Raw genomic sequence first — 27,350 nt, 5'->3', positions numbered from 1 at the left:
GATGACAGATGAGCCTGTGATTAAAAGATTCATGTTGTCATGCTATTATAGGCATGGTCAGAGCAAGGCAAAAAAAAAAAAATTTGTTTAACCCCATTCAGATCTTCACTCCAATTCTTTCTTTAGCCTGAGCACAAGTTCAAGTAGAAAGCATCATGCCTAAAAAAAAATAAAATAATTTTTAAAAAATCAATCTTCCACTGACACGTCTGTCTGCTGCAAAGAGAACAGGGCACACACTGGTCTTTAGTAACTCCCACATTCTCCCAGTAAACTTTCTATAGGTCTTGCTTCCTATCACAATTTTATGCACTGTGAGCCAAGACTTTACAGGTTTCCACTTACGTCAAGACAATTTTTTAATGATTTAAGTCTCTTGTACCTAGTCATGGTGATCCTTCCTTCACTTACATTTAACAGTCTTCCAGACTGATGAACATGGATTTCTGGGAGTTGGAACAACTTAAATGGTCATTATTCACAAAAGTCTAACAAAATATGCTTCACTGAAAGTTAATATTGAAAAAAATACAAGCTCAAATTAAAACTGTTCTGGGAGTTTATTTTAAATAGCAATAACAATAAAGCACTACAATATCTCACTGAAAAGTGGGACACAAACACCACATGAATGGGACCATAACTGAATTAGTCTACACTGCAAAATAAACAAGTAATCAACACAGGATTTGATAGCCATGCATTTAAACATATCCTAATCTCAAAACTAATAAGAAGACATAACTAAAAAAATAGATCTCATGCTAAGTCTCATAAAAGTCTCAAAACTGCAAATCTGCTCTAAAGGATTTCCTCACATTTTAATTAACAATCATAAAAATATTGTGATGAGATAATCTCAGTTTATAGAGAAGCATTTTCTTCATTTAAAATTATACTCAAGAAAGCTTAGTAAGCTGCATATTCCCCGCTGACAGGCACAAAAAAAAAAATCCTCTCTCATGTAATATATTTTATATATGGAAAAACCATGTGTGTGCAATTTAAAAATGGAAGCTTAAAAAGTCAGCCAAAGAGGTGAACTTGCATCATACTCAGGAAGACTGAACTAGATCAACCCCCTACCTAAACCATTTATCTGCAAACTGTGCTAGCCAGACATCCTCTGCAAGGAGCAGAAAGATGCTATGACTCACAGACAGTATCCAGCATCCTAACAGCCTCTACACCATCACTTATGGCTTACTGTGTCCTTCTGGGCCCCCTCTATAGGGACCCTGCTACCTCTAGCCTAAAAATTAGGTCCTTAGGAATATATTTAAATACTCAAATAATTTCAAAGCTGCGTGTTCAAACAGATGCTGGATCATGGCCCAAAACTATTGCGTTAGTTTAATTTCTGGATCTTGTTACTTAGCAGAATTGCTGTTGTACGTTTACAGTGTTTGTCAACTACCAGCCTGATGCTCCCCACCTCAGTCATTGATGCAGCATGAAAAAGCTCAGACTAGAAAAATGGTTGACAGTTGCAATTTCAGCAGCAGTGGGTCATACAGCCATACTTATTACAGAGTTCATATTAAACAACTAATATTACATTTCTTCGGAATTGGTAAAAACATATTGTAAGAATATGGGCTGCTTAATTCCAGAGATGAGTTTCTTGACCATCTTGGATGACCACAGCGTAAGGTGCACATCACTCCTGAGAACATCTGATGGCTCAAGAGGACAGAGCCGGACATTTAGGTCACCCAGTGATTATGCTCAGATATGACACCCTTTCCCTGACACATTAATTCATACACCAAGCCTCTTAAAAGGACTAGAAGAAAACATTCAGGTTTTTTTTCCTCACTCATAAAAAGACTGTTAACATGAACAGCTTTTCAGGTTATCTGTACTGACCCAAGAACAGAGAGGGGAGGTTGTCCAGAAAGGGTGTGTTAGTCCAGACGGTCGCACTATGAGCACAGCCGTGTAAGCCCAGGGTAGGAGCACTTGAGCTTTGAGAAATCCCTGTGGGGAAGCAGACGTCTTCAAGGCAGGAAATAACACTGAATTGTATGGCTGACAAGAGGGGAACAAAGAGCCGAGTATGGTGGCATGGCAGTACACGGTCTTGACCAAGGGGGACGGCCTGCTAATTACGGCAGGTGAAAGGAAAGGGAGGAGGCAGAGTTAACAGCCAAACCCAGGAGAGCACGTGGTGATACAGACAGGGAAAAGCAGGGACTGCATATCTTGAAATTGGGTTTCCCCCTGCTCTTTGGTGTCTTTTCTACCTGCTCCTGCTCCTCTCCCTCAAAATACTCTTATCAAGGGTTCTCCTTAACCCCACCATTTTCCAGAAAGCTTTCTGTTCTCCCTCCGCAACTCGTTTCATTTGCAAGCAAAAATCCAGCTGCTCTTTCTGTGCAGATGACTTACCTCCTCCATCCAGACTTCTCCCTCCAGAGGCCTGTCAGCCACACAAGCGAAAGAGGTAGCGCATGCTGGCTCTGCACAGCCGTGGCCAGGGCCCTCAGCTTCCTTCCTCCTGCCGCCGCCCACCCGCTCTCTAACCCCCCAGGCTCTCTACCACAGACACCGCTTCTCACTACCTCTCCAGCGGCAGTGGATGTGACGAGCCAGATCCAAAAGCTGTGTTCCCCTCAGGTTCAGCTGACTGTTCTCTGGAAACTCACACCCACGAGATGTGCAAGTCTCACACACGCCAGCTACAGCACCTCTTGGCCATCAAAATGGCTACCCCTCCCGTCCAGGCAGCTTCCTTCTACAGGCCTTTCCAAATGACATTTCATCCTTCCTGGTCTCTGTTGCAAAGACCCCTTTCCATGATTTTGCCATATTATTTCTTTTCACAGGCTTTAGGGATATACCTGGTTTACCATGCTGGAAGTAAGCTATTTGCCTTTTATTTGTGTATGCCACTCCCTGCAGAGATGCTGATCCGAGTCTTTGGCCCGATCATCAGTTACTGACAGCAAACTTCTCTTTCAGCTAGTTCATATGTGCTCCAGTCAGAAACATTTGCTTACAGAGCAGTGGGAGAAAACTGAACTTTTAAGTATAAAACCAATCCATCTTCCTCCTCACATTAATACACCCTGTCATAGATTCAAAGTGCTGCTCTTGCAATTCTAAATACTCTAGCTTTCCTTAATTGTTCTCTCCAAAGCCTTTGCTCTCCAAAACCTACAGATCACAGACATATACCAGTCAATAACACAGTGAAGTTTAGCAAACAACATGCTAGCAAAAAATATTTTCTATTTCTCAGCCTGAAATGTTCCCAAATATCTTTTGATGTTCAAGTGCAGTTTATAAATCAAAAATGCCTCTGTTATTTTGTTTTCTTTAAACCAACAATCTTACACTTTTTTTTCCTTAAACATCAGATGCTAAAAGAATAAAAATCAGTGGGTAAGAATTTTAGTATTCCATTTTTGTATCTTTTTCCCTTTCCAATGATCTTGGAAAGACAAGTTCAGACTCCCCTGCAAATAAAATGGCAGAAAAGCAGCAGCTTTTTCAGTGTGAATCTGCATGACAACTCACTTCACAAATTTTAAACCTCCACTCGCGTGTGTCATCAGTAGAAGAGATCACACCTGGTGGTATACAAAATACAGCACCTAGAGGGCACAGTTAAAGCCCACACAAGGGCTCAGTCCCAGGGCTAAATCATGCAGCCAGTGATGCTCCTCAGCTGCAGTAGTAGCTGCTGGTGCTGGCTGACACTGCCAGGCTGCCTTGAGAGTCGCTGAACACTCAGCCTAGTCCTTTCCTGCAACAGAGGGAAGAAACACCATCTCAGAGGAATCACTGCTCCTGCTCCAAGTCCTGGTGGGAGTTGGACCTCCCTGAGCTTTCTGACCTGGACACATGCTGTTCAGGTTCAGATCACACGGCAATTCCCACCCTCCGAGCCTTGCAGGGCAACATTTGGCCATCCCTGCAAATTATATCTGCAAATATAATTTGCAAAATGTTAAGCATTACAGACTCACAAACAGCATGTCGGCAATCGCAATTACCAAGGATGTGCATCCGTTGCAAAAATAGCCCATATAAAGTTTTCTAGCCTTGCAGTTGCAACTAAAGTATTACCAAGCAGCCAAAGGCCGCAAAGTGTTCTCTATGTCTGAAGTATAGCGTAAGTAAATGCTACAATGCCACAAGAAAAATAAAACTCAAATCATTTTTTCACCACTGGAGTACAAGAGTTTAGGTTAGACCACTCAAATCCTCTCAAATGAAACACATGCTGCAGTACTTCCACCCTGGCTTAACAGCCCAGGAGTGCTGACATGTCCAAGGGAAAAGTGGCTCTCCCAAACCACTGTCAGTCCCAATTCACAACAGTTTCCTTCTGTCTACAAACATCACTTTGAAAAGCCTGGCATACAGTGCCACTTACTCCAGAGACCATTGATCACTTTCCTCTTTTCATTAAATGATATTTAAAAAAATAAAAACACACCCAACCCTCAACCCACATCCAGTTCTCAGTCTTCCCTGAGCAGAGGGAATCAAAGAAACTTTGTGGGATTATTTTCCTTTAAAGTTGCCATTGAGGAAGATAATGGGAAACTGCTGACCCAAGCATTTTATTAGCAGATGGAAGATTTAGGTCTTAACCTCACACCTGGAATTAATGCAAGCCTGGATAAAACTTTTCTTTTTCTAGTACCTATCCTTCCCTCCTTTCTAAAAGATAGAGTAATGGTCCACCTTTAAAGAAAGAAAAAAACACCACCAAAAACCACATCCAGACTTTATGAAAAGTTTTAGCAAGAAAATTAAGATTTTCATTGCAATACTCCCCTTAAAGCTTCTATTACCATTTTCAATTAACAGAGTCCCTCAAGTTTTATGTAGAGTTTACCACGCTCTGTCACAGAACCTGCAGACTATGAGCCACCAACCTCCTTCTGTGGCTATGAAAAAAGTCTGTGTTGTATGGTATGTCCAAAAAAGTAACAAATATTTATTCTATTGCACAAAGAGAGCCTCCTCACAAGCAGTCATGGTCCCCGGCACGCTCAGCACTCTGCTCTTTCACACTCACATGAAAAGCTTCTCAGAACAACCATTGCTGTTTACAGATGACGACACCTCGAAGGAAGATTAGCAACCAGTTGAAAAGCAAGAAAAAGCAAGCCATTTATGAGGCTTTTGTGAATTAGAATCCACACCTAAGACAAGGCACCCCACCATACCAAGAGGGCTACATTTTTATATATATTTATGCAAAACTTCCAAATGTGAGGCTTATACATGGCCCTCAGGAGTAACCATACATAAAACTGTAACAATAATTCACTTCAAGAAACAGTTTATAAGCACTACTTCTGCCCAGAAAAATTAACAAGCTTTTGGGCTGAACCACCAACTTCAGTCTTCAAAACTACTCCCACATCTAAAAAACTGGACTGTGAATTCCAGCTAAAAGTGATTCACCTGCCTCTCCTCCCCCATCTGCGGATATCACCCCTCACAACACCCTGCTTCTTTCTGGATAAAGCTTCTGGCAGCTCACACTCACCCATTCAGCATTCATTAAAGAAACACACTGTGTTATTCATTCCTCCGTGCCCTGTGCCACTGATGCAATGGAAAGAGAGCCAAAGATTGCGAGCATACTGAGCACGCTGAAGCCCATCCTTCCTTATCACTGCTGTACTCGCAGATGGACATAATGATTAAAAAGTGACCCCCAGAGTGCTTCGCACGCCATTCAGAGCAGGAGAAAAAACTGACGGCCCTAAAGTAAGCAGATATCTCTCTGCAGCAGTTGAGAGGGTAAGCATGCCGCCAGCAAAAGGAGGGAATTTCTCATGCTTGGGAGGAATACTGATCCTTCCCTTCCCCTCTCATGCAGTGGAAAGGAAGCCGCCACCATGCACACTATAGGTGACCACCATTACAGAGAGTTTCTGACCTCTGGCTCTTGAGCTGCATGCTCTCCAAGGGTAACTCAAAAGCTGCCCTCGCCAAGCCGTGCTGCCGCGGTGCTCCAAGTCCCTGTCTGTGGGATGATGACAGCCAGCAGGCTCTGCGGAGCCTAACGCTGCCAGCATGCCCTGACACCCAGCTACGGCCCCACTCCCACAAGAGCACTGAAAAAACACAAGTCTCATTCCCCCTGCTCCTATCTCTTTGGCTCTCAGGCAGACATGATACATATCTTATGGCCCTCTGATATACCAACATTTTGATACATAGGCGGGAAAGTTCGCCTTCCCTGGTCCTACAGCAGCTTCCTTGTAGCTGCAGACACCAAGGGCTTACGGCTCTTTTGAGATATGGAAAGAACCTTCTTTCCCACAAAGCAGGTATACACTATGTTAAGATGCATAGCGGATACCAAATAAATTCCGTGAATCTAAGCTAAAAAATGGTTAACCTGCTTCTTCTACATCCATGGTTATCATCTTTACAACATGCCACTTATTTTCCACCATCTCAGAAGCTTTAGACTCCTCCCTCTGCCACCCTCAGAAGCTGTGCAGAAGTTTTGGATTTAGCACTGCAGGGTACATAAGAAAGTGATAAGCAACGACAAGAAATGACCTGCAGACACAACTGAGTCTGGATGAAACACCAGAAGCTGACTCTTACCAAACCTGCAGCTGAACTTCAGAAGCCCCACTCCAACATCAGCGATTCACGCAGACGCTTAGGAATGTGCTGCTGTGGGGCACCACACATTAACTGGGGTTAAACCTCTAGGGTAAAGGTTATACTAAGGACTTAAACTTCAAAGCTAAGACAGACCCTGTTGCATCATTCAACAGGAGTGTGACGAGCAAGGTCAAACTGTGGAACAGTTACCCCTCCAAAAGGGCAACACTCTGTTACAAAAGCCATGCCAAGAGCTAAACTACTAGAGCAAACCATTTTCCGGAAGTTTTAAAAATTTAACAACAACAAAAAAAATCACACTTACATTGGCAACAAAGATGCAAAACGTAAATTTATGCAACATGAAGTCCCTGTCATTATTTGCTTATATATCGGTGACTGTTTCATACTGTACAACAGTCTGCACAGCAAGCTCTGCATCACCAAGTTCTTGTCTGTGCAGAAACACAATAGTAAGAAACGCAATTCACTCATATAAACTGGAAGCTGGTGGGACATTCATAATACTGACTTCCTTATTACTTCTGTGTGTAGGTAGGGTTCAAGATTAGCAGTAAGTTGTGCAGTAGTTTGAGAACTGAGGAGTAATGTTAAACAAACTTGACAAAAATCTCAAGTCATGAATTCAAGTTGGAAGAATTATCTCCTTGCTAGCCTTTCAAGCTGTCAAGTATAAGATGCAAATGTTTTCTTGATTTACGTCACCAGTTGTCAGCACACTACTTTGTTGGCAGTGTCAGAAACTTTCAACTTCCCCAATTTGAGAAAGCAAATCCCATAATGCTGTGTCAATGAGTGAATTTTAAGATAATACTTACCCTATCATCTTCTCCATATGCAAACACTTGTTATACAACATGATGTGCAGTATCAAGAATGAAGGAATCAATTCAGAATCGTTCTGTCTTCTGAAGTTACATGGGTACACTGATGTTCCCCAAATCCTGCCTAAATATTCCATTCTTCATCCTTATTTTTTTGTTCTATGTATGGCTTTGTAGGTAAAAGCCATTAAGTTCATCTCTGCTCTCCAAAACAACTAGAATAAGCCAAACAAACGTGGCTTTATCTGGATGAGTCACAGAACTCTCTTTGCTAAAGGCATGCTGGTTTCTACATTTAATGAAACAAAATTCCATGTCAAAAGGGAATAATACCTAGGCTAATGCTCTAGATAATCAACAGCAAAATAATTCAGAAACTTCAATTAAAGAACTGCATCTCACAAATAATATTAAGACCTCACACTTGCATTCAACTGTCCATTTTTAAGCCCAGTTCAAACCAGGTATTGTCTGCAAGCTAGCCAGTTACAGAGCCTTCTGTGAACATTTACCATTCCACCCTACAGATAAACTGCATCAACCCTCTCTTGTCTTTCTAAAATACAAGCCTTAGCAATTCTTCCTAGCCAGCATGATAAACTCATTCAACTCAACAGCGAGTTCTTGAAAATTGAGTTGTTCCACTTTCTAAACCCCGCCCCCCCCAAATTCACAATTTAAAGAAAACCAAACCAAACCTGAAATATGTCAGTCAGTCATATAAAATGCCACATTTAACTGTAGCTGTTCACTCATTGACACTATACAAGCTCCATCTATTTTGTTATCCAATATCTACGGTTATTTTCTCTAGTTAAATTGAAAAAATAGGAAAAAAATATGACTTCTGCAGCAAGTCAAAAGATAAATGGCATTTATGCAGGATTCATCTGATTGAAGAATAATGCTGAGTTCATTACAAGTTTACTTGAAGGCAACCCAACAATTTTTTTTTTTTTTTAAAAGGGGCTAGTCCTTAATGGGGCTTCATAATTAGTTTCAAAATAATCTGATGAGAAACCATATTTTAAAAAGTAAAGGAACCAAGAAAAATATAAAGTCCTAGGTTTGCAGAACAGTTATCAGCTTTCTGTATGTACCTGTTTCTGTATTAGACACACGGAATGGGTTAAAAGCTTACCAGCACATCCCTAAGCTGGCTTTCTTTTACAGTAGCCCAGAATCCAGACTCTGTTTACAGAACAGCATACATAGTCCAGTTTTCTCTTATGATCCCAGAAGAACTTACTGAGAGAATAATTTTTGTTAAATAAAGGTCCTACTTAATACATCTTATGAGAAGTGTTCTAGCTTTTGCCACAACAGCCTATCCAGTCCGATCATTCCCTTATCCTGTTTGTACCCAATTTCATGCAACACCACTCTCGGCCTTATTTCATCCCTGGAAAGTACCCTCTTTTTATTCTAATTCTTTTTGTGTTTCTCCATGAAGCCCCCTCCAGACAAGGAAAGGTTATTTAAAAACCTGACTCTTTAATGTATCTATTTAAAACACACACAATGCCTTGCTGCAAAAGAGAAGTACCTCTAATTGAGTCATCTTTGTGGGTTTGCCTATTATGTGATTCGGATTTGTCCTTCCTTCTCCTTCATGCAACAGGAAGCCTGTGATGAAAGTAAGATGCTTTCAGAAACAAAGCATGGCACCACAGAACACTGCTAAGAAGCAAAGACTTCTAACATAATTTTCAAGCTGAAGCCAGAGGTCTGGGAAAAGCAGATGCACTGCTTCTAACAGTAAGGTAGCGGAGCTCCCTCTATTGAATTAGCTGCCAATATCTCTTCAAGTTTAAAAGATGCCAACTACGGTCAAAATCAATGTTCTGTTAAAAAACCAAAACTTTCCAGCCTGGACAGCTGGGACACACCTATCAGGTATACTGTATAAGAGCGCTAGCTGAGGGAAGGGGACAACCACCGCGCAGCGCTTCTGACACGTGCCGAAATGTCACCAACCTGCCAGGGCTCCAGCCCTGGGGACTTCTGCTGTCCATGAGACCTGAGGAGATGTTTAAAATTTGACTGATGTTTGAATGCTTTCCCTCAGGAGCAAAATTGCTGTGACCAATACCCATGTTTAACGATGCCAGGAGATGCTACAGATGGGGCTACCACAGCACAAAACACAAGGCATGAATGCAGTTCAAGCATTTGAAGTTTTTCTTCACAGTAAGGGGTTAACTCTACAGAGTACAACTTAATTGAAAACAGATGATATGGATATACAGACTGCTGAAACACTCATTAAATCACCAAACGCATTTTTGCTTGTTATCAAGGGAACAGCTTAGTATTTCCATTGCTATTGAAAGCACTTCAAATGCTTTCTAACCAAACATTACAGAACTGTTCTAACCCCTGATAACCTCTAAAAGTCATACCCTAAAGCTGCAGGCGCTCTCTCTTGCTCTCTCCACTGTTTTATCACTTTCTCCCTTTTTTTACCTCTCAAAAGAGGCATATTTCTTATCAACAACAAAAATACCAGCTGAGTAGAAGCAGCAGTGGTTTTAATAAGTAAATATTTATTTGCCTTTCTGGAGACCTATACACATGATAAGAAAGGCAATTTAATCTTAAACTAGGCAGATATTCCTCAAAAGAACTGCCACTTTAGAGGGGCAGATTAACATCCACTGGGGTAGCACCAACTGTGATTCAAGTCACCCTCAGTAAAACACATTGGGGAAGAAGAAAAATAAAACAAAACCAGGAAAGAAAAAAAGGAAGAAATTTGATCCGACCACTGCCAGTAGTGGATTGTCAGCATACTAGTTGCACTGCAATCTCCTCTGTAAAAGATGAGGTTTATTTTCAAGTGTATTAAAGACAGGAATCTACAGCCTCCTTTAATATTCATGCTGTGCTTACTAAAGAAAAGATACCAAGATAAAGAACGTGTAGGTCAAAGCCTTGTCTTCAGGGAAGATAATGCTCAACAATTTCAAATCAAGGGGAGTTGTTAATGTTCAGTTTTTCCTGGAAAAAATCACGTTCTGCTTGAGTCAATTCCAATTATCACCCTACAGCATTTACAGTTCTTGAAGATTCTCTCATTTGAGCATCGGTGCATGGAAGCATAACTATTTTTCTTGAAAGCAGAGGAACTCGATGGAAATCAGCACGTTGCAACAGGTCCTCAATTCTCTTACAAGCGTGGCCTTGCAGTTTACATGCGTTTTCTAATAAAAAATGATTGTATTACCAGAAGAAAAAGCTATACACTAGCCAACCCAGAGGAACCTTCAGGAGCACTGAACAGAGAGCCTGAAGATTATGGTTTTTAGATACAGTAGTATCTCTCAAAAACCAGTACATAAAGTCTAGCCCTGTATCAGAGTTAGCAGAACTGAACAAGACCATACTAAAAAACCCCATATTAATAGTGATGTGAAAAAACAGTTTCCACAGTCAGCACGGTAGTATTAAACAACAACAAAAAACCCACAACAACAACAACAAAAACCAGCAAAAAACCACAAACACACACAAACCTCCCATGTGTGAAACAGCAGTGGAACAAGCACTGCAGACCAGACCTTGAACCAGCTTATCCGTGACCATCATGCTTACAGTCATATAGTGCAGGTCACAAAAAGAAGAAACTGAATATTGATCACCTAGCATTAGGAAATCCAATTACAAATTATAGCTCCTACAAAGTTAGCACATTCAGTCTCTCAACTGTTAGTAGGCTCAAAGTCTATACAGGTAGGTCTGTCCCTTCTGTAGCCAGTTTCCTATTCTGCAATCTGCTTTTGTTTCACTCAACCAGTCCAAAACCACTTTGACACAAGATACTCTCCAGAAAGTCCCTGTGGTAGGAACCTAAGAAAAGCCCATGGTGGTGTGATGTGGTACGACCAGCAAACACATTAAAGCTATTGCCACTACAGTAATGCTTGTTTTTATATGAAGTCTTTCTGCACCATATGTAATCAGATACGATGTCCTGGAAATCTGCAGTGAGCACTCTTATAGCTTAAGACTATAAACCGCACTACAGAAACGGGATATTTGTAAGAAAATAGAGAAGATAGATAGGTTTATCCTGATCATGCAGATGTAATTTGCATTATGTAAAACACTTAATGCTATTTTCTTTACTTTCCTCTTCATGTGTCGTTTTGCATAAATTTTTAGAGATTCTGTTCCCCAAAACTTTCCGCTGGAAATAAGCTAACAAATAGCTTAACTTCTACTACAAAGACAGTTGAAACTATTTACCCTGGGATTACACATTAGCATCCTAGGTTACCTTCAGGAAGGAGAACGGATGGTACTGTAAGGAAGGATATTACTCTTACACAGGTTGGAAAGTGGAACTAAGATATCTTGGAATTAAATATGACTTACGACAGAGATATTTATTTCATGAACATAACAACATATATTTCCTCCAGTAAAAATCAATGGGCTGAAGTTTCAGAGATTTACAGACCTGGATGATTTCTGTCGTTGCCTTCTGCCTTATAAGAAGTGCTAGAAACCCAACAGAGGAGGGGAGAGCACAAGAAGACAAACAATTTATGTTGCGACACTTTTCTAGCATATTCACACCAAAAGAGGAGGGGGGGGGGGGGGGGGGGAGAATTTTTAAACATATCAAACACTTCCCAAAGCAAACAATTTAACAACTTATGGCTCACTTAAAATTGAGGGTGGCTTTGCTACCTGTGTATTGGACCACAGACACATAGTGTATCAAAACATACATACATGATGCAGACATCTCCTGATTTCAGTCTCAGAAAAACCATGTGAACTTCAGATCTTAATACAGAAAACCAGTTTCCCTAGATCAATGTCACACCAGATATACCAGGAAAAAAACAGTCAGGAGTGAGAACACAGTGCATGTCATATGAATGAGAAGACTACATATTACAGTCTCACTACCCTTACGCAATATAGCAATATGTAACAAGTCTTTAGTAATAACACATAGTACAAGGGACTCTGAGTTATAATTCACCAGAAAGTGGGGGGAGGGACAAGCTTTACAAAGGTCATGATTAGCTCCTGATTAAAAACTGGCTTCCTTTTCACATCCAGTCATTTCCTCTAGAGAAGCATGAGATTTTAATTGGTATTCTCATTTAGTCTGACCTAGAGTTAGTCTCCTAATACCAAATGCAGACTTGGACCCCCTCTTTTTTTTTTTTAATGGATATCTTCCTAGGCAGTTCATTCTGTGAAGAAAGACTCAAAATTTCTCATAGGGATCCCCAGTCAGCTTGAATATTGCTGGAGAGATCTACACCTGATGCACATCAACTTTCAATATGCCTTTAATAGCTTATCTATTGCTTTCCATATGCAAACCTGAAATGGAAGTCCCAAAAGCCAAGCACCATGATAGAGTAATATATCCAGAATTTTTTGTAGATGAGAGCAAATTACCTATCATCTAAAACAGCTGAGATAGAAAGGAGAATGAAATGTGAAGTATACAGTAATATCAAGACCTTTTTATAGATAATTTTATATTTAAGTATCTTTTATACTCTGCAGAATAAACAGAGAACTTGAGGCTTAAATCTTATTAATCCACTTAGGTGTTCCAGGCATTTTCAGTACTGTTGGGAAAGTTTCTAATCTGAGGTGGGGCTGGTTTCTTCCCACATGTATTTGCCTGCACTCTGAACAGTAAGCCTGAGCTTCTCCTTGAGGGGGCAAGGAAGAAACGAAGAGCAGAAGAAACTAAGTAAATGGTTTTACCTCCAACCTATTTAGCTCAGAGGCGGTCAAGTCCTATTGTTTTATAGCCCTCCATCAACACAACCCTGGAGATAAAATATTTTATGATTTCAGGTTTCCTTCAATGGGAAAATTGTAGACAGTCACACAATCAGCGAGATCATTTCGTATTTACTGGGATAAATCTCTCCACGGGGGCCACGTCTTCCTTCTTTGAAGCTGAGGTGCTTATCTCTCTGGATACTCCACATGCCTTTAAGATTTCTTAAAATGAACAATCTTTCCTGAAGACTTTGTCTACATCACAGAAACCAGTATTCTTTGTAAACTGCTGCCGAGACTGGTATTTTTTACATCTTACAGTGATTATACACTCTATTTGCCAAAGCAAAAGCCTAGCAGAACAGCCGGACACATTGCTTGTGGTTCTGATATTGCTTTTAGTTCTGTTCAGAGCTCTTTTACTCTTGTAACTGAAATTAAAGCTTCCATAGCCTTACTTTATTGGTATAGCTCGTTTTCTACTTAACTAAAGCTTGTACAAAATAAACATATCGCTAGTGAGAGATCTGTTCTGTTCTTCCATTCCGATGAGAACATACTGCCTGCAAATGGTTAACTGGAGAGCACGTAATAACAAGGCAGAGGCCAGGAAAGAAAAACCACCAACTCCAACACTTCTGCAAACCCTTCGCTGTTGCAAAGGCAGGCACATAAAGGCAAAGCCATTTCTTAAAGCAATACAAAATGTTACCACAGGCTGACGCTCTTTCTACAAGAATAATGAGACGGTCTCCGCGTTGAATGCAGAACTCCTCACTTCACAGCTTTTCCCTCAGACTTTACTTTCACGCTCAATATTTACAAAATAAAGCCTACAAACACCTCATGGCCAAAATATTCCCAGAACAATTAGAGTATTTAGCACTCCCTGTGCCTTCCCGCTTCCTCAATGCCTCAAGAGTGCTTTTACGGGGGGGCGGGGGGGGGCGGGAAGAGAAGTTACCCACGCGAACCCGATCCGCCGGAGCAGCGTCATCCCACGCAGGGCTACCACCGCGCAGGGCTACCGCCGCCCGCGCAGGGGAGGCCGACAGCGCGGCTGCTCCCCGCCGCTTCCCCCCCGCACCCGGCTGGCTGCCGGACGGCACCGCGCCGACGGCGCTCACCGGGCACCCACCAGCCCCCGGCCAGCGCCAGCCCTCCGGCAGCGCGAAACGGCCGGCAGCCGTCGGCCCCGCGGGCAGCCGGGCACCGCCGCGGGCGGCACTGAAGACGGGGAGGGGAGAAGCGGCTGAACCGCCGAAGTTGGAGGCGGCTCGCTGCGGAGACGTGCCGCTCAGCCGGGAAGTGAAACCGGCGCGGCAGCGAGCCCCGGCTCTCCCTCCCGCGGGCACAGCGCCCGCCGCCCCTGCCCGCCCGCTGCCCGGCGGCCGGTAGCAACGCCCCGGAGGGACCCCGCCGCCGCTTCCCATAGGGAAAGGCGAGACCGGCACCTCTCAGCCCCCCTCACGGCTGGGCAGCTCCTGCCTCTCCCTCAGGAGAGGCGGCATCAGCCCGCCCCGCCGGCCGCCCTCGGCCGCCTTCCCCGAGGGCCGGCGGCGGGGGCAGGAGGGGACCGGCCCCCGCCCGCTCGCCGCCGAGGCGAAACGGGATGCGGAGGGCACCAACGGCAGGGAGCGACCCCCGGCGCACGGTCACGCAGAGACCCCGCGGTAGGTGTCGGGGCGCTCCGGTGAAGCGAGGGCGGCCCCGCCGGCAGCAGCGAGCCGCGGGCGGGCACCGCCGCCTGCGGCCCCGGCCTCCCCTCCGCCAAGTTACGCGCGGCTGGGACGGCGCGGTCGCCCCTTCCCGCGGGCGGGCGCTCACCTGGCGGCAGGCAGAGCGCTGCGAGCAGGAGGCAGAGCAGCAGCGGCGGCGGCAGCGGGCGGCGGCGGCAGGAGGCGCAGGCGGCGGCGGGCTCCATCATCCCGCCTGCCCGCGGCGGGACCGGGAGGCAGCGGCGGAGCGGGGCGGCGCGCCCGCGGGGGCTCTTCCCTCTCGCAGCGGAGCGGAGCGGGGCGGCGACTTCTCCCCCTCCGAGGCCGGGAGCGGCGGCGGCAGCTATCCCCCGGCGGCGGGAGGAGCGGTAACTTCCCGGGCGCGGGCGGCGGGGCGGCTGCTCTCCCTCTCGGCGCGCAGCGAGGAGCGACTCCGCACCGGAGCAGGTGGCGGCTTCCCTCTGGCAGCCGAGCGGCGCTCCAGGACTGAGAGCTGCGGCGGGAGAGGCGGAGCCGGGCGGCGGTGGCGGCGCTGGCCCGGCCCCCCCGTGCCCCCGCCCCCGCCGTCCCGCCACACGGCGCGCAGGCAGCGGGGCGGGGGGAAGCCCCGCGGGCAGCCCGAGCCGCCGCCCCGCCGGGCTGCAGCCGCCCTTGCCGCCGGCGACGCGGCCCCAGCCGGGCCGGGGGATGCGCCGCTGCCCCGGGGCCCGCTGGGCGACGGGCGGCGCCGTGAAAGCGAGGGGCAGCGGAGAGGGGGCCTGGGCGGCGGGGCTGGCGGGCGTGCGGGACAAGGCGACCCCCCTTCACCCACCCCTGCTTTGCATCTGCTCGGTGCGTGAGTTTCTTTTCTGGTTCTGTGCTCAGGATGCATGCTGGACGCCAGTATTTCAAATCAAAAGCTAAAAAAAATTAGTAGCAATGCCGTTGCGTGTTCAGAAACGCGGTGGGTCCTGTGTTATCCTCTCGCTAGTCAAATGAAAAAAAGAATCAAAGGTAACAACGATCAGGTTAATCTGATCTAACTGCTTCAGCAGAGGACTGGGTAAAGGGAAGGGAAAGGCGCTCACAACACTTCCATGCATGAAGAAATGCGCTGAAGGGCAAAGGAGGGGTCATTCGGCACTTCTGGAACTCGGCTGCCCTAAAGGTCAAAAAGATTCCTCGTCAAAGTAACGTAATCCAGAAACAGTGCTTTCATGCACCGTGCGTTATTCTCCTCCTATTTCGGTCTGAGTAAGCAGTGCTGTCTCTCAGAGAGCGAAATGAGCACCCTGAAGTCACACAGCAAGTTTCTCGGCTAACGGTACAGTGTGATCAACATGTAGCCCACGCTGTCATATGAAGTAAGCCTGACGCCCAAAATCTAGAAATATGAATAATGCACACATCATGTGGTCTCTCCAGAGGGACTTTCTAGTAGTGAAATCCAAAGTGTCAAGTGCTTTATCTTACTTCACCATGTGATGATGTGGATTCTTAGACGGGAACTTCCCCAAAACTCCTGAAATCAAAGACAAACTTAACCAGTTGGTTCTGCAAATATATTTGCTATTCTCAAAACAATTTTCATTATAACTAAAAACTAGCAACACTTAAACATTACCGTGATACAGAGTAGGTTTAGAATAACACAGCCTGTGTTTTTTTTCCTCATGTACTGCACTCGTTTTCTGTAAAATGGGGTAAGGATATTTCACTTTAAGTCTAAAGCATTGTCTTCAATTAAAAACATCCTTCAGTTCTTCCACATTATTATTATTATTATTATTATTATTATTATTATTATTATTATTATCTTTCTTACTGTGTAAGCCATGCAATGCAATCAATTTTGAAAATATTTTACTTTCTAAGCTTACTGGTCAGCAGAGCTCTGTCATCCTTTGTTTTCTCAGCAGATTTCTCTTTATGGTCATATTACTGAGCAGATTAAAAAAAAATACTACTTTTAAGATCAATAATCTCTTTGTCTTCATGTGGAGGCTGATTAATATTTTCCATTCAGCGGGTTTTTTCTTGCATGTTTAAAAGCAGTAGAATACTCATTAGTACGGATTTTTAGTATTTTTATTGCTGTAGAGCCTGGAGACCCCATCAAAATCTTGAGAGAGGCATTGTATAGAATTGCATGGAGGTCACCACCTAATCCAGTTCAAAGTTGTATTCCTACTATGGTTTTTGACTTCTAGTGCTTTTAATAGTATGTGCTGGGTTTGCAACAATTTGGGCTCCATTACAAATTAAGGGCCTAATCCTGCCTTCTTTGTTGGTGTGGACAAGCCTGTTGAAGCTAGGAGGATTGTGGCTGGGAGAAAAGACAGAGAAGTCAAACTCCAGAAATTATCTGAATGCAAACAAACATAGAAGAGGAAAGAGCTTATAGGCCAGGATTCACTGGTGCTCTTAGTGTATGTTTTGTTTTAAACATGACAATGGCGAGATCAATTTGTATAAATACAAATACATGGTTTGCTGGTTTAAGGAATTAAATAATGCCCAAGCATCTTGGTTTTAAACCAGATGATTAACTGTTCCCTCATTTTCATCAAAATAATGAATAGTATATATTTTCTGTCAGTGGGAGCAGGGATGAGGAAGTCTTCATGAATGTTACAAATAATTTCCAATGGCATGGTGCAGAGCCTAAAAGGCAAGCTGTAGAGCCATACATTTCAAACAGGCAAAACATACAGAGTCATTTTACAATTTATGCTTAAGATAGCATTCACAAAAATTATTTGATTACTATTTTGCTCTCAGATCAATACTGAATGTGTTGTTCAAAGTCTGTAAGAAATACGAGAAATGCGGAAGATTACATTAAGGACATAATACTTGAATCAGAAGTATGATTTGTTTAGGGTTTCCCTCACTCCTTTGTCATTTCTCTTCAAAGCTGTTTCTACCTTTCACTTGAAAGGAGCTCTTTGAATTCTGAGTAAATAGAAAACATCTCAAGCTCAGATTACTCAAATGTTTTGATAACTTTACAGGAATTTAAATGTGATTAGAAATTGTCAAGATAATTATTAAAGATATCTTTATATGCTAGGTCATTTCAACTGTCCTCAATTCTGAGATTTGTAATTAATTCCTTTAATGTCTATTGGGTTGACAGAATATAGATTTGGTTTTTTACAGATTATTTTCTTGGGCCATGCTCCTCTTCCCATTGAAGTTAATGTGAGTATGAGTGAGTCACTGATCTGTTGGAAAAGCAGCAACTGCCTGGCTTTAAAGTCCAAAAGAAACATTTATTTTTAAGAAGTTAAAACACTTACTAGTACAAAAAAAACCTGTAGAAAATAACTCTGTGTTTGAAAAGCACTAATAATAATAAAAAATCTTTGATAAGTGCTTAATCCTATCAAACCATAGATTTTCTCATTATGTGACAAAGTGGATTAAAAGTGTAATCCATTAATAATGGTTGTGCATCATAACAAAGAGTTTTTGTTAAACTGAAATATCATTTCCCATTTACGACAGATACATAAAATAGTTACTTTGGAACCAAATTTCTAGCAAGAATAGTAGAGAATACTGTTGAATAGAGCACTGCTCAACACTCCTGGTAATTTAATCCGTTGTTAATAATGAATGAATAAGCTTTAGTCTTGGATGATGGTTAATATTATGTCAATGAAACTGTGCATGCTGTTTTGACTCAGCATTCAGAAGTACAGTATGCAAAATGGAAGCCTTCTGTTGTTGAAACTGCCCTTGAATTATAAGACAGCTATGCAACGACCGGCCTTGTATTTCTGTAAGTCCAGTTCTGTTAGTTTAGCTGGACACTGTTAAGTTAAAAGTGTTCTTTCAGAAGGTACCTACATGGGTATAGGTTCTTGTCATTTGTACTCATACTCATTGCAACGTACCTGACACCAAGGATTAAGCATGAACGTAATCTATACTGCCAGTTACAACATTGCTGAAGGAATTGTTAGTGAACCATCTGGGACTTGGGCCATATTTTAATGACAATTGTGAAATCCACAAGGTGCTTCCTGCTCCCTTAGGCACCTGAATACACCTGCTTGTTTTTAAACACCAGGCTCTGCAAATCTGAGCCAAAGCACGTTGAAGTCAAGCAGAGTCTTTCGCTGACTTTGCTTGATTAAGGTACAAGCTGTGGTAGAATAGTCATGTTTGTCAGGAATTATTTTGCATTGCTCAGTATCGGCACATGAGGATAACTGGTAGCATAGTCTTTCTGAATTAGATCAGCTGTGTATGGTAGAGGGCTTCTAGGTTGTAAGGTATTTCAAACAGAACATTCAGTACCCAGATAGAAAATGGTCAAAAAACAGACTTGGGCTAAAAATGAACTGTGGCCAATAGTAGCAAAGAAGAAAGCCTATTTACTGGGGTTTCTGCAGCTATCTTCAAATTTGGCTGTCTCTAAGTAAATGAGACCCACATAGTTGGAATAAATAAATAAAACCCAACAAATTGCAGTGGAAGAATACCTGGAATCTGTGTTTCCAGTATGTCTTCACTGCAAAAATGATCCTACTCAAAAAAATCAGCAAATGCCTGCCAGTATTGTTGCTATAGTCATCAGCATAGCAATTGGGCTCCTGAAACAAACTTATTTTCCTATTACCCATATCCAATGCACCTGTTTTTTTACATAATTTAACTAAAGGACCAGTACTGTACAAATATTCATTAAAATGACATTACACTTGCATTATATACAAAATACCCAGAATGCCTTCAGCTGAGACAAAATTTTCATAAAATGTGAGTGGAAGATGGGAGGAAGGAGCTTGAAGATTAGATGGTGGTTATTATCATTAAAAGTTCATGATCTGCCTTAAAAAACCCAAGAAAAATATTAGACTAGAAGCAGGTCTTATGCATAAAAAGTACAAGAGCCACAGTGGCTTGACATGTTAACTGAGAAGTGCATAAACAGCAAAATCAATCCAGTTCTTTAGGTTGGACCAGTATATATCAACTGCTGGCCACCTGCTTGCCTTTTGTGAAGGCTCAGTTGCCTTTTCCTCTGCCTTTTTTAAAACAGGTTTGAGGCAGGTAAAAGTGAGCAGTTTTCAGATTTCAGGTTTCTTTTTTTCATTACGAAAGCTTATTTTGAGGACAAAGAATTGTTTTTGTATGAAAATCCAGTGGGATACACAATGGCAGTGTGAAGAGTAGCACTGATAACATATTGGAGATGTAAAATAGCTGTAATACAAAGAATGAGATTGTTAACACTGCTAAAATGATTACACTGTTTCCCCCTTTCTCAGCATCCATAAGACCAAATTCTTTGATTTTCTGTGCTTTCTAGTCCTTGATGGTGCTTGACTGTAGCAAGAAAACACCTTAATATGATAGGAACTGACAGACCCCCCATACAAAGGAGCATCCTTGACAAGACATGTCACATTCTGGCAAAAAACATCCTGCAAGCACTTCAACATCTGGCTTGCAGTGCTGGTGTGCTGTGAAGGAGCAAGAAGGAGCATAAGTGTCCTGTGATTTACAAGGATGTTGGTGGGTTTCTCTGCTCTGTTTGGTGGCTCCAGCCAACTCCTGATGCTTACCCATGGCTGGTCTGCCTGCATGCAGGCTGGACTTCCATGTGTCTCAAGCGGTGCGGAGCATGGTTCTCAGAAGGGCTCAGCCCACGCCTGAGTTGAGAAGTTGCTTCTTCGGCTGAGGAGCCTTTCCACAGGGCTGTTCATAATGGAGTGGAGTGCAGTTGGTCTTGGCGTCAGCCTCACGTGGAAGCATGTCCCCATCTGTTCCATTGCTGTCACTTGTGACTAAGACTTGGACTAACTTGATTCTTGCAAGGTCAGCTCTGGCATAATCTGGGCCAGCTGCCAAATCTGGGCCTCTGTTGCCCGGTTCTACCCATGCTGCCAGTACAAGTGCAGACAGCATCCTGGCAGAGCAACAGAGGAGACTGGAGGCACTTTCTGGCCAGCATCCTCCTTTTATCTCTGCCACCATGCTGTCAGTCAGGAAGCAATCCATAATCATTTTGGGATTATGTGACATCAGATGAGCTCGTGTAGGAGCTAGTGTTGCAACAGCATTAGTAGTGCCATAACAGCTTCTGGAATGTGGGATAGTGCGAATGGGGGCTCTGGAGGCATCAGGAGGTGGGTCCTTCCTCAGGGAGTACCCTTGCTGGGGTGCTAGTGGGGAGCAATCCGAAAGAGCAGCAATGGGCGTAGGTACAGGTAGTCTCTCCTGCATCAACAATGAAAGACCATTTAATATCACTGTATTCAACATTAATTTTAACTTCCTTTTTACAGAGGCTATGCCTGGTTTTGGTGAAAAAATTCAAATTCTTACTTGGATCACTGATTTCTGTATGAGCTATGTAATTTTAAAAATCTGCTTGATCAAATCTAATCAGAATACTGATACTGAGCAATTTTTCATCTGAGGGTCTTACACTGATTAAGCCTCAAATCATGACACCTTTGTAAGACAGGTACTCAAATAGCTTTCACTTTTGTCCTGCCTTTCATTTGAGGAATTCAGATAATTGTGAGAGCATGAAGTGCTTGGCACCATGTGACATTAGAGAAGATGCTGAACCCTAGAGAGATGAACAGATTTAGCCAGATCTATTTAAAAAAGCAATGGTGATCTAAGGACAAAATTCAGAGTTCCTGAGTTTCCATCCTCAACCCCAAAACTAAAAACACTCTCTGTTTATACTTGCGTTAGACAGAGAAAGGTAATAAAAGCAAATGTAAAGATCAGAAGCAAGGCTGGTAGTCAAGTCAGTGAAATGCACCTGCCTGTAGTAGTTAGTGTGCTCATATTTAATTCTCAAACCTAGCCGAGGGGAGGAAAGTGTAGATAACTCATTGAGAGCAGTCATGCATCAGGGCATGTTCTGGATGTCCTCCTTTGCATTATGAAAACAAAAATGAGAGGAAGGATGGAAAGAAATGAGTTATACTTAATAGAAAGTTTGGAAGGCAAGAAGTGAAACAAGTGAGACGGAGTCTGGCCTATAGCTCATTCTGATCAACAGACTACTGCCATGTCCATAGGGGAAAGCAGAAAAACAGTCCTGTAGTCCCATCTCATCTCCACGTAATTCTTAGCTATGATAAAGAAGAAAGTACACAAGGACTTAGTGGTAGGAGAAGCAAGATCCAAGAGTGAAAATCTGAAATGGAAAGCAGGAGAAAGGGAACATAAGAGGAAAAGTAAACTTTGAAAAAGAAATGTTTTTTTAAGGGCTACTTATTGCCACTTATTCTCAAAGTGTTTCAGTATCTTGCATTACAAATAGTATACTTGATACAAGTGGGATTCTTGACAGAATATAGTTTTATAGTGATGGAAAACTAGGTGACTTGGGACAAATCCTTGGCTGCTCTGAGCCTGCACTTGATCATAGAATCATAGAATCATTAAGGTTGGAAAAGACCTCTAAGATCATCTAGTCCAACCGTCAACCCAACACCTCCATGCCTACTAAACCATGTCCTCAAGTGCCACGTCTACACGTTTTTAGAACTCCTCCAGGGATGGTGACTCCACCACCTCTCTGGGCAGCCTGTTCCAGTGCTTGACCACCCTTTCAGTCAAGAAATTTTTCCTCATATCCAATCTAAACCTCTCCTGAAGCAACTTGAGGCCATTTCCTCTCGTCCTATAGCTAGTTACTTGGGAGAAGAGACCGACCCCCACCTCGCTACAACCTCCTTACAGGTAGTTGTAGAGAGCAATAAAGCCTCCCCTCAGCCTCCTTTTCTCTGGGCTAAACAATCCCAGTTCCCTCAGCCGCTCCTCATAAGACTTGTTCTCCAGACCCTTCACCAGCTTCCTTGCCCTTCTCTGGACATGCTCCAGCACCTCAATGTCTTTCTTGTAGTGAGGGGCCCAAAACGGAACACAGTAGTCAAGGTGCAGCCTCACCTGTGCCAAGCACAGAGGCACAATCACTTCCCTAGTCCTGCTGGCCACACTATTCCTGATACAAGCCAGGATGCTGTTGGCCGTCTTGGCCACCTGGGCACACTGCCGGCTCATGTTCAGCCGGCTGTCAACCAGTACCTCCAGGTCCTTTTCCGCCAGGTAGCTTTCCAGCCACTCTTCCCCAAGCCTGTAGCGTTGCATGGGGTTGTTGCGACCCAAGTGCAGGACCCAGCACTTGGCCTTGTTAAACCTCATACCATTGACCTCGGCCCATCAATCCAGCCTGTCCAGATCCCTCTGCAGAGCCTTCCTACCCTCCAGCAGATCAACACTCCTGCCTGATTTGGTGTCATCTGCAAACTTACTGAGAGCACACTCAATCCCCTCATCCAGGTCACTGATAAAGATATTAAACAAGACTGGCCCCAAAACTGAGCCCTGGGGAACACCGCTTGTGACCGGCTGCCAGCTGGATTTAACTCGGCTCACCACAACTCTCTGGGCTCAGCCATCCAGCCAGTTTTTTACCCATCAAAGAGTACTCCCGCCTAAGCCATGAGCCACCAGCTTCTCCGGGAGAATGCTGTGGGAGACAGTGTCAAAGGCTTTACTAAAGTCCAGGCAGATAACATCTACAGCCTTTCCCTCATCCACTAGGTGGGTCACCTGGTCGTAGAAGGAGATCAGGTTGGTCTCTACTTGATCCACCTAAGTAGAGACCAAGTGGTTTTAGGTTTGCTTGTGGCTGAAAAAAACAGTGAAATTTGGAGCAACCTGTAGGTCTCTGTGTGGAAGATGGACAGAACAGCAAGAGCTTGGAGCCTTTCATGCCTACTCAGGACTTACTTGAACCAAAGGAAATTTCTTACCCCTTCTTCAGAAGCAATTTTCTTCTCTTTTTGTCTTGGGTGAACCAAAGAACCTGAATCAAGTGTTGAAGACTGAGTGTTGAGTAGTGCAGGTGTATTTGCTGCACCATATTGCAGGGTTCAGCTCCTTCAAAGTACTGCTTCTCTGAGTGATGCAACAAAATATGAATTGAAAAGGAGAAATTAAAATAAAGACATAATGTCAGATTCACACTGGTTTGCAATGCTGGCACACTGGATTCTGTACATCCCAAACCTGGCCAGTTTCCTTATGTGAGAGGTGTTACCTCAAACCCTAGTTATCAGTTTTTCCCTACAGTCTTGATGGCAGTAGCAGACCTCACACTGCATGCCTTTTAATATGAGTAGCTTTCATTCATTAACTTGGAGGAAAGGGTCAGCAGGAAATCAATGATGCTTTTTTTTATCTAGTCATATGCAGAACCATTAAAATGAATCCACTGACTACATTCCAACATTGCAATTTCTTCCTTGCAACCTTTATTGCAGTGTGTCTGCCCCTGATTGTGCTACATCAGCACTTGCAGATTAGAAAGAGCAATTCCTAAGTAAATGAAAAGAGTTGCTTCTTCCCAGTCTGCCGGTTACCCAGGGTAGGAATAGGACTGCCTCAAGGGATGAAAAGGCCATCGGTCAATCACATGTTCCTTAGAGCCATGTTGTTGTCAGATCCTTGGAAAAATGTATTTGATCTTCTGTCCTTTAATTGGATACCTGTGCCAAGGCTAGATTTGTAAATTATTTTTTAAATGCTTGAAGATTGAAGGGCTTTTAAGATCAGACTGTTTGGATTGCAGCACAACTTAGGGGGGAAAGTACTGGAATATCTCTCTTATATACGCAGTGGTGGCTCCTCAGAAGGTAAAATTAGTCCTTGAGAAGAAGGATACAGTGATTAAAAACGTTGAAAACAGGGGGTTTTATCAAATCAATAGAAATGTGCCAACATATTTGAAGGTGAGGAGGGATAGGACACGGAGTGTGAGAATTAGCCATGTAGGAATGATGATTATTATATAATAGATATGTTGCATTAGAACAAAAGGCTCTGGAGTGCTTGGACTCCCTTTAAATAGCTTTGCTATTCCAGAGCAAGGAAGAACTCCTGCTACAGGGAGTTTACCGATGAAGTAGACAGGATGAGCAAAGGGTGGTTTAAGGGAAAAGAAAAACGTTATTCTTGTTTTACAAATGGGGCAATGAGGCATTGTGAGATTGACATGATTCTCGGGAGAAAGAAATTTTTAAACTTAAATGGCCCTAACGTCTGCATTTTTGCATATGTCAAAAATCGCAGGAAAGATATTCTATAAAAATTTGCAGAACAGTTCATCCTTAAAAAAGAAGAAAATTGTAAGATCCATCTGGAAAGATTTTTTAAGACATTGCCAATCAACTATAGCAAATATTTCAGGATTAAATAACAGTGCATCCACATTAAAATATGGCCAATAATATAACATCCGGGTTCAGTTTAATAGGTTACAGTATTCTGCAAATTATATTTTTACATTAAAGCAAAAAACAATTGTAGAAAAAATCAAATCAAACTTGAAGAAACTTTTGATTTGCAGAAATTAAAGTAGGAGATGTATTTTCATAAAAATGACCTTTTCATTATCTTCAAGAAACAGTGAAGATGTCTTTGGGAAGGAGATTTAGGACACTGAGTATATTGGCAGAAGATGTAAGCGCAGGTTGTTAGATTAGGGACTAGTGTTGAGTTATGTCCTAGAAGGTAATATCAATGGCTGGTGCCTCCGTATTAGAGAGGCTAACGGGTGTAGCTGCCCCATGTTCGCAGTGGCTAAAATAATCAGTGCAATTGTAGAAGCAATGCTGCAAGGGCTTTCTTTCATACAGAGTGCTGAGAGTTTCTGATAAGGATGAATAACTAATGAACATATTTTGCCAATTCTATTTAGTAGCGCTCTGCAACTCAAAGGCTGAAAGACAATTGCTATCAGCTGTCTCAGGATCAGGCTCTGCAAGAGGTGGCACACAGTGAATTCAAGGTCAGATTCACATTCTGTCAGTATGTGTGAAATGATTCTTTGCTAGGGATGGCAGTCAAAAGGGTTCAAACCTTCCTGGCACTAATGTTCTGAAAAATTGCAGTTAGTAACAAGAAAGAGAGTCAACCTGTTTTGCTAAGGGCAGACTTATAAAGATCTCTCTGCTTTTCTGGCTTGCATTTGAACTAACTCTTTAGATCATGACATTTTTCAGAGGGCAATTTATTCCCTTGATTCTACTACCCAGAGTTCAGATTTATTTTCAGACTTATTGTTCACCCTATTCTCCTATTGTCAAACAGTCTCCCATGTCTCATATTGACAAGATGTTCCTCTTGCATCCCATTATTTCTGTTGCTGTTCTCTGCCACTCTCAGTCCGTATGTGTGCCTATTTCTTGGTTCCCCTCGCACTTCAAGTCATTTGTCTTAGCCCACAGGCAGGTTTCTGCCTGTCTGCTTGTCCACAGCCAGGCAACCTTCAACATGCCAGTCAGTTCTTCTTCCCACTCTTTTCTGTGCACCTTCCTCTGGCCATCATCATGAGCAAGAACCTCTTAACTCTGGTTTTCATTTCGACCATAAGTTGCCTACTCACTGGATGCTGAGCTCAGCAGCATGGCATTCTCCTGTTACTTGGAAATTCACCTATAGTCTTGTACTGGTTTTGGCTAGGATAGAGTTAGTTTTCTTCATATTAGCTCCTATGGTGCTGTGTTTTGGATCTGTGACCAAAACAGTGCTCATAAGAGAAGGATGTTTTCAATATTGCTGAGCGGTGCTTGCACAGTGTGAAGGTCTTTTTTGCTTCTACTCTGCTTCAGCGAGTAGGCTGGGGGTGCACAAGAAGCTGGGAGGGGACACAGCTGGGACAGCTGACCCCAACTGACCTAAGGGATATCCCATACCATAGGAAGTCATGCTCAGCAATAAAAACTGGGGACAAAGGAGGAAGGGGGGACATTCAGAGTGATGGCGTTTGTCTTCCCAAGTAACTGTTACGTGTGATGGAGCCCTGCTTTCTTGGAGATGGCTGAACACCTGCCTGGCCATGGGAAGGAGTGAATGAATTCCTTATTTTGCTTTGTTTGTGCACACGGCTTTTGCTTTACCTATTAAACTGTCTTTATCTCAACTCACGAGTTTTCTCACTTTCATCCTTCCAATTCTCTCCCCCATCCCACTGGGGGGGAGTAAGTGAGTGGCTGGAGGGGGCTGAGCTGCCCAACAGGGCTCACCCACAGCAAGTCTTGTTCCTTCCAGAATTAATTCTGGCCCATTGTTTGATTTTTTTTTCTGTTTTGGACTTTTTTGATTCACTCTATGCTAAAGGTGCTATATAGTCATTACAAGTAAACAGGCTTATTATGGCTTTATATAGCTTTATTAATAGATAATGACATACACAGAATAGCGGTCATGCCACATATTCACCAACAAAATCGTATATTCCATACGTAGTCCAAGATACAAAGATGCATTTGTACAAGGATAAGGATGTTTGCAAGTATAAGGTGCATGGCGAAGATCCATTTGATCCTCAAACTAAACTTTTGCTTGCTGTTCTTTGTAAGACAGTTGTAAAATCTATTTAAACAAACAAAGGCATATCAGAAAATGG

At 43.1% G+C, this 27,350-nt stretch overlaps 1 protein-coding gene across 1 annotated transcript in view; it reads right to left on the bottom strand.

The window, feature by feature from the left end:
• The window catches only part of ALCAM (activated leukocyte cell adhesion molecule), a 120,022-nt gene extending 104,618 nt beyond the window's left edge, over positions 1–15,404 (bottom strand). The window contains exon 1 of the mRNA XM_072884322.1: positions 15,027–15,404. Within this exon, the coding sequence (XP_072740423.1) occupies positions 15,027–15,126 (100 nt within the window). The 5' untranslated portion in view covers positions 15,127–15,404. The remainder of the gene's footprint in view (positions 1–15,026) is intronic.
• Positions 15,405–27,350: the final 11,946 nt, after the last annotated feature.

This window comes from Ciconia boyciana, chromosome 1 (assembly GCF_034638445.1).
Source record: "Ciconia boyciana chromosome 1, ASM3463844v1, whole genome shotgun sequence".
Classification (NCBI taxonomy): domain Eukaryota; kingdom Metazoa; phylum Chordata; class Aves; order Ciconiiformes; family Ciconiidae; genus Ciconia; species Ciconia boyciana.
The sequence above is the reverse complement of the archived record's forward strand: the minus strand, read 5'-3'. Positions and strand labels throughout refer to the sequence as shown.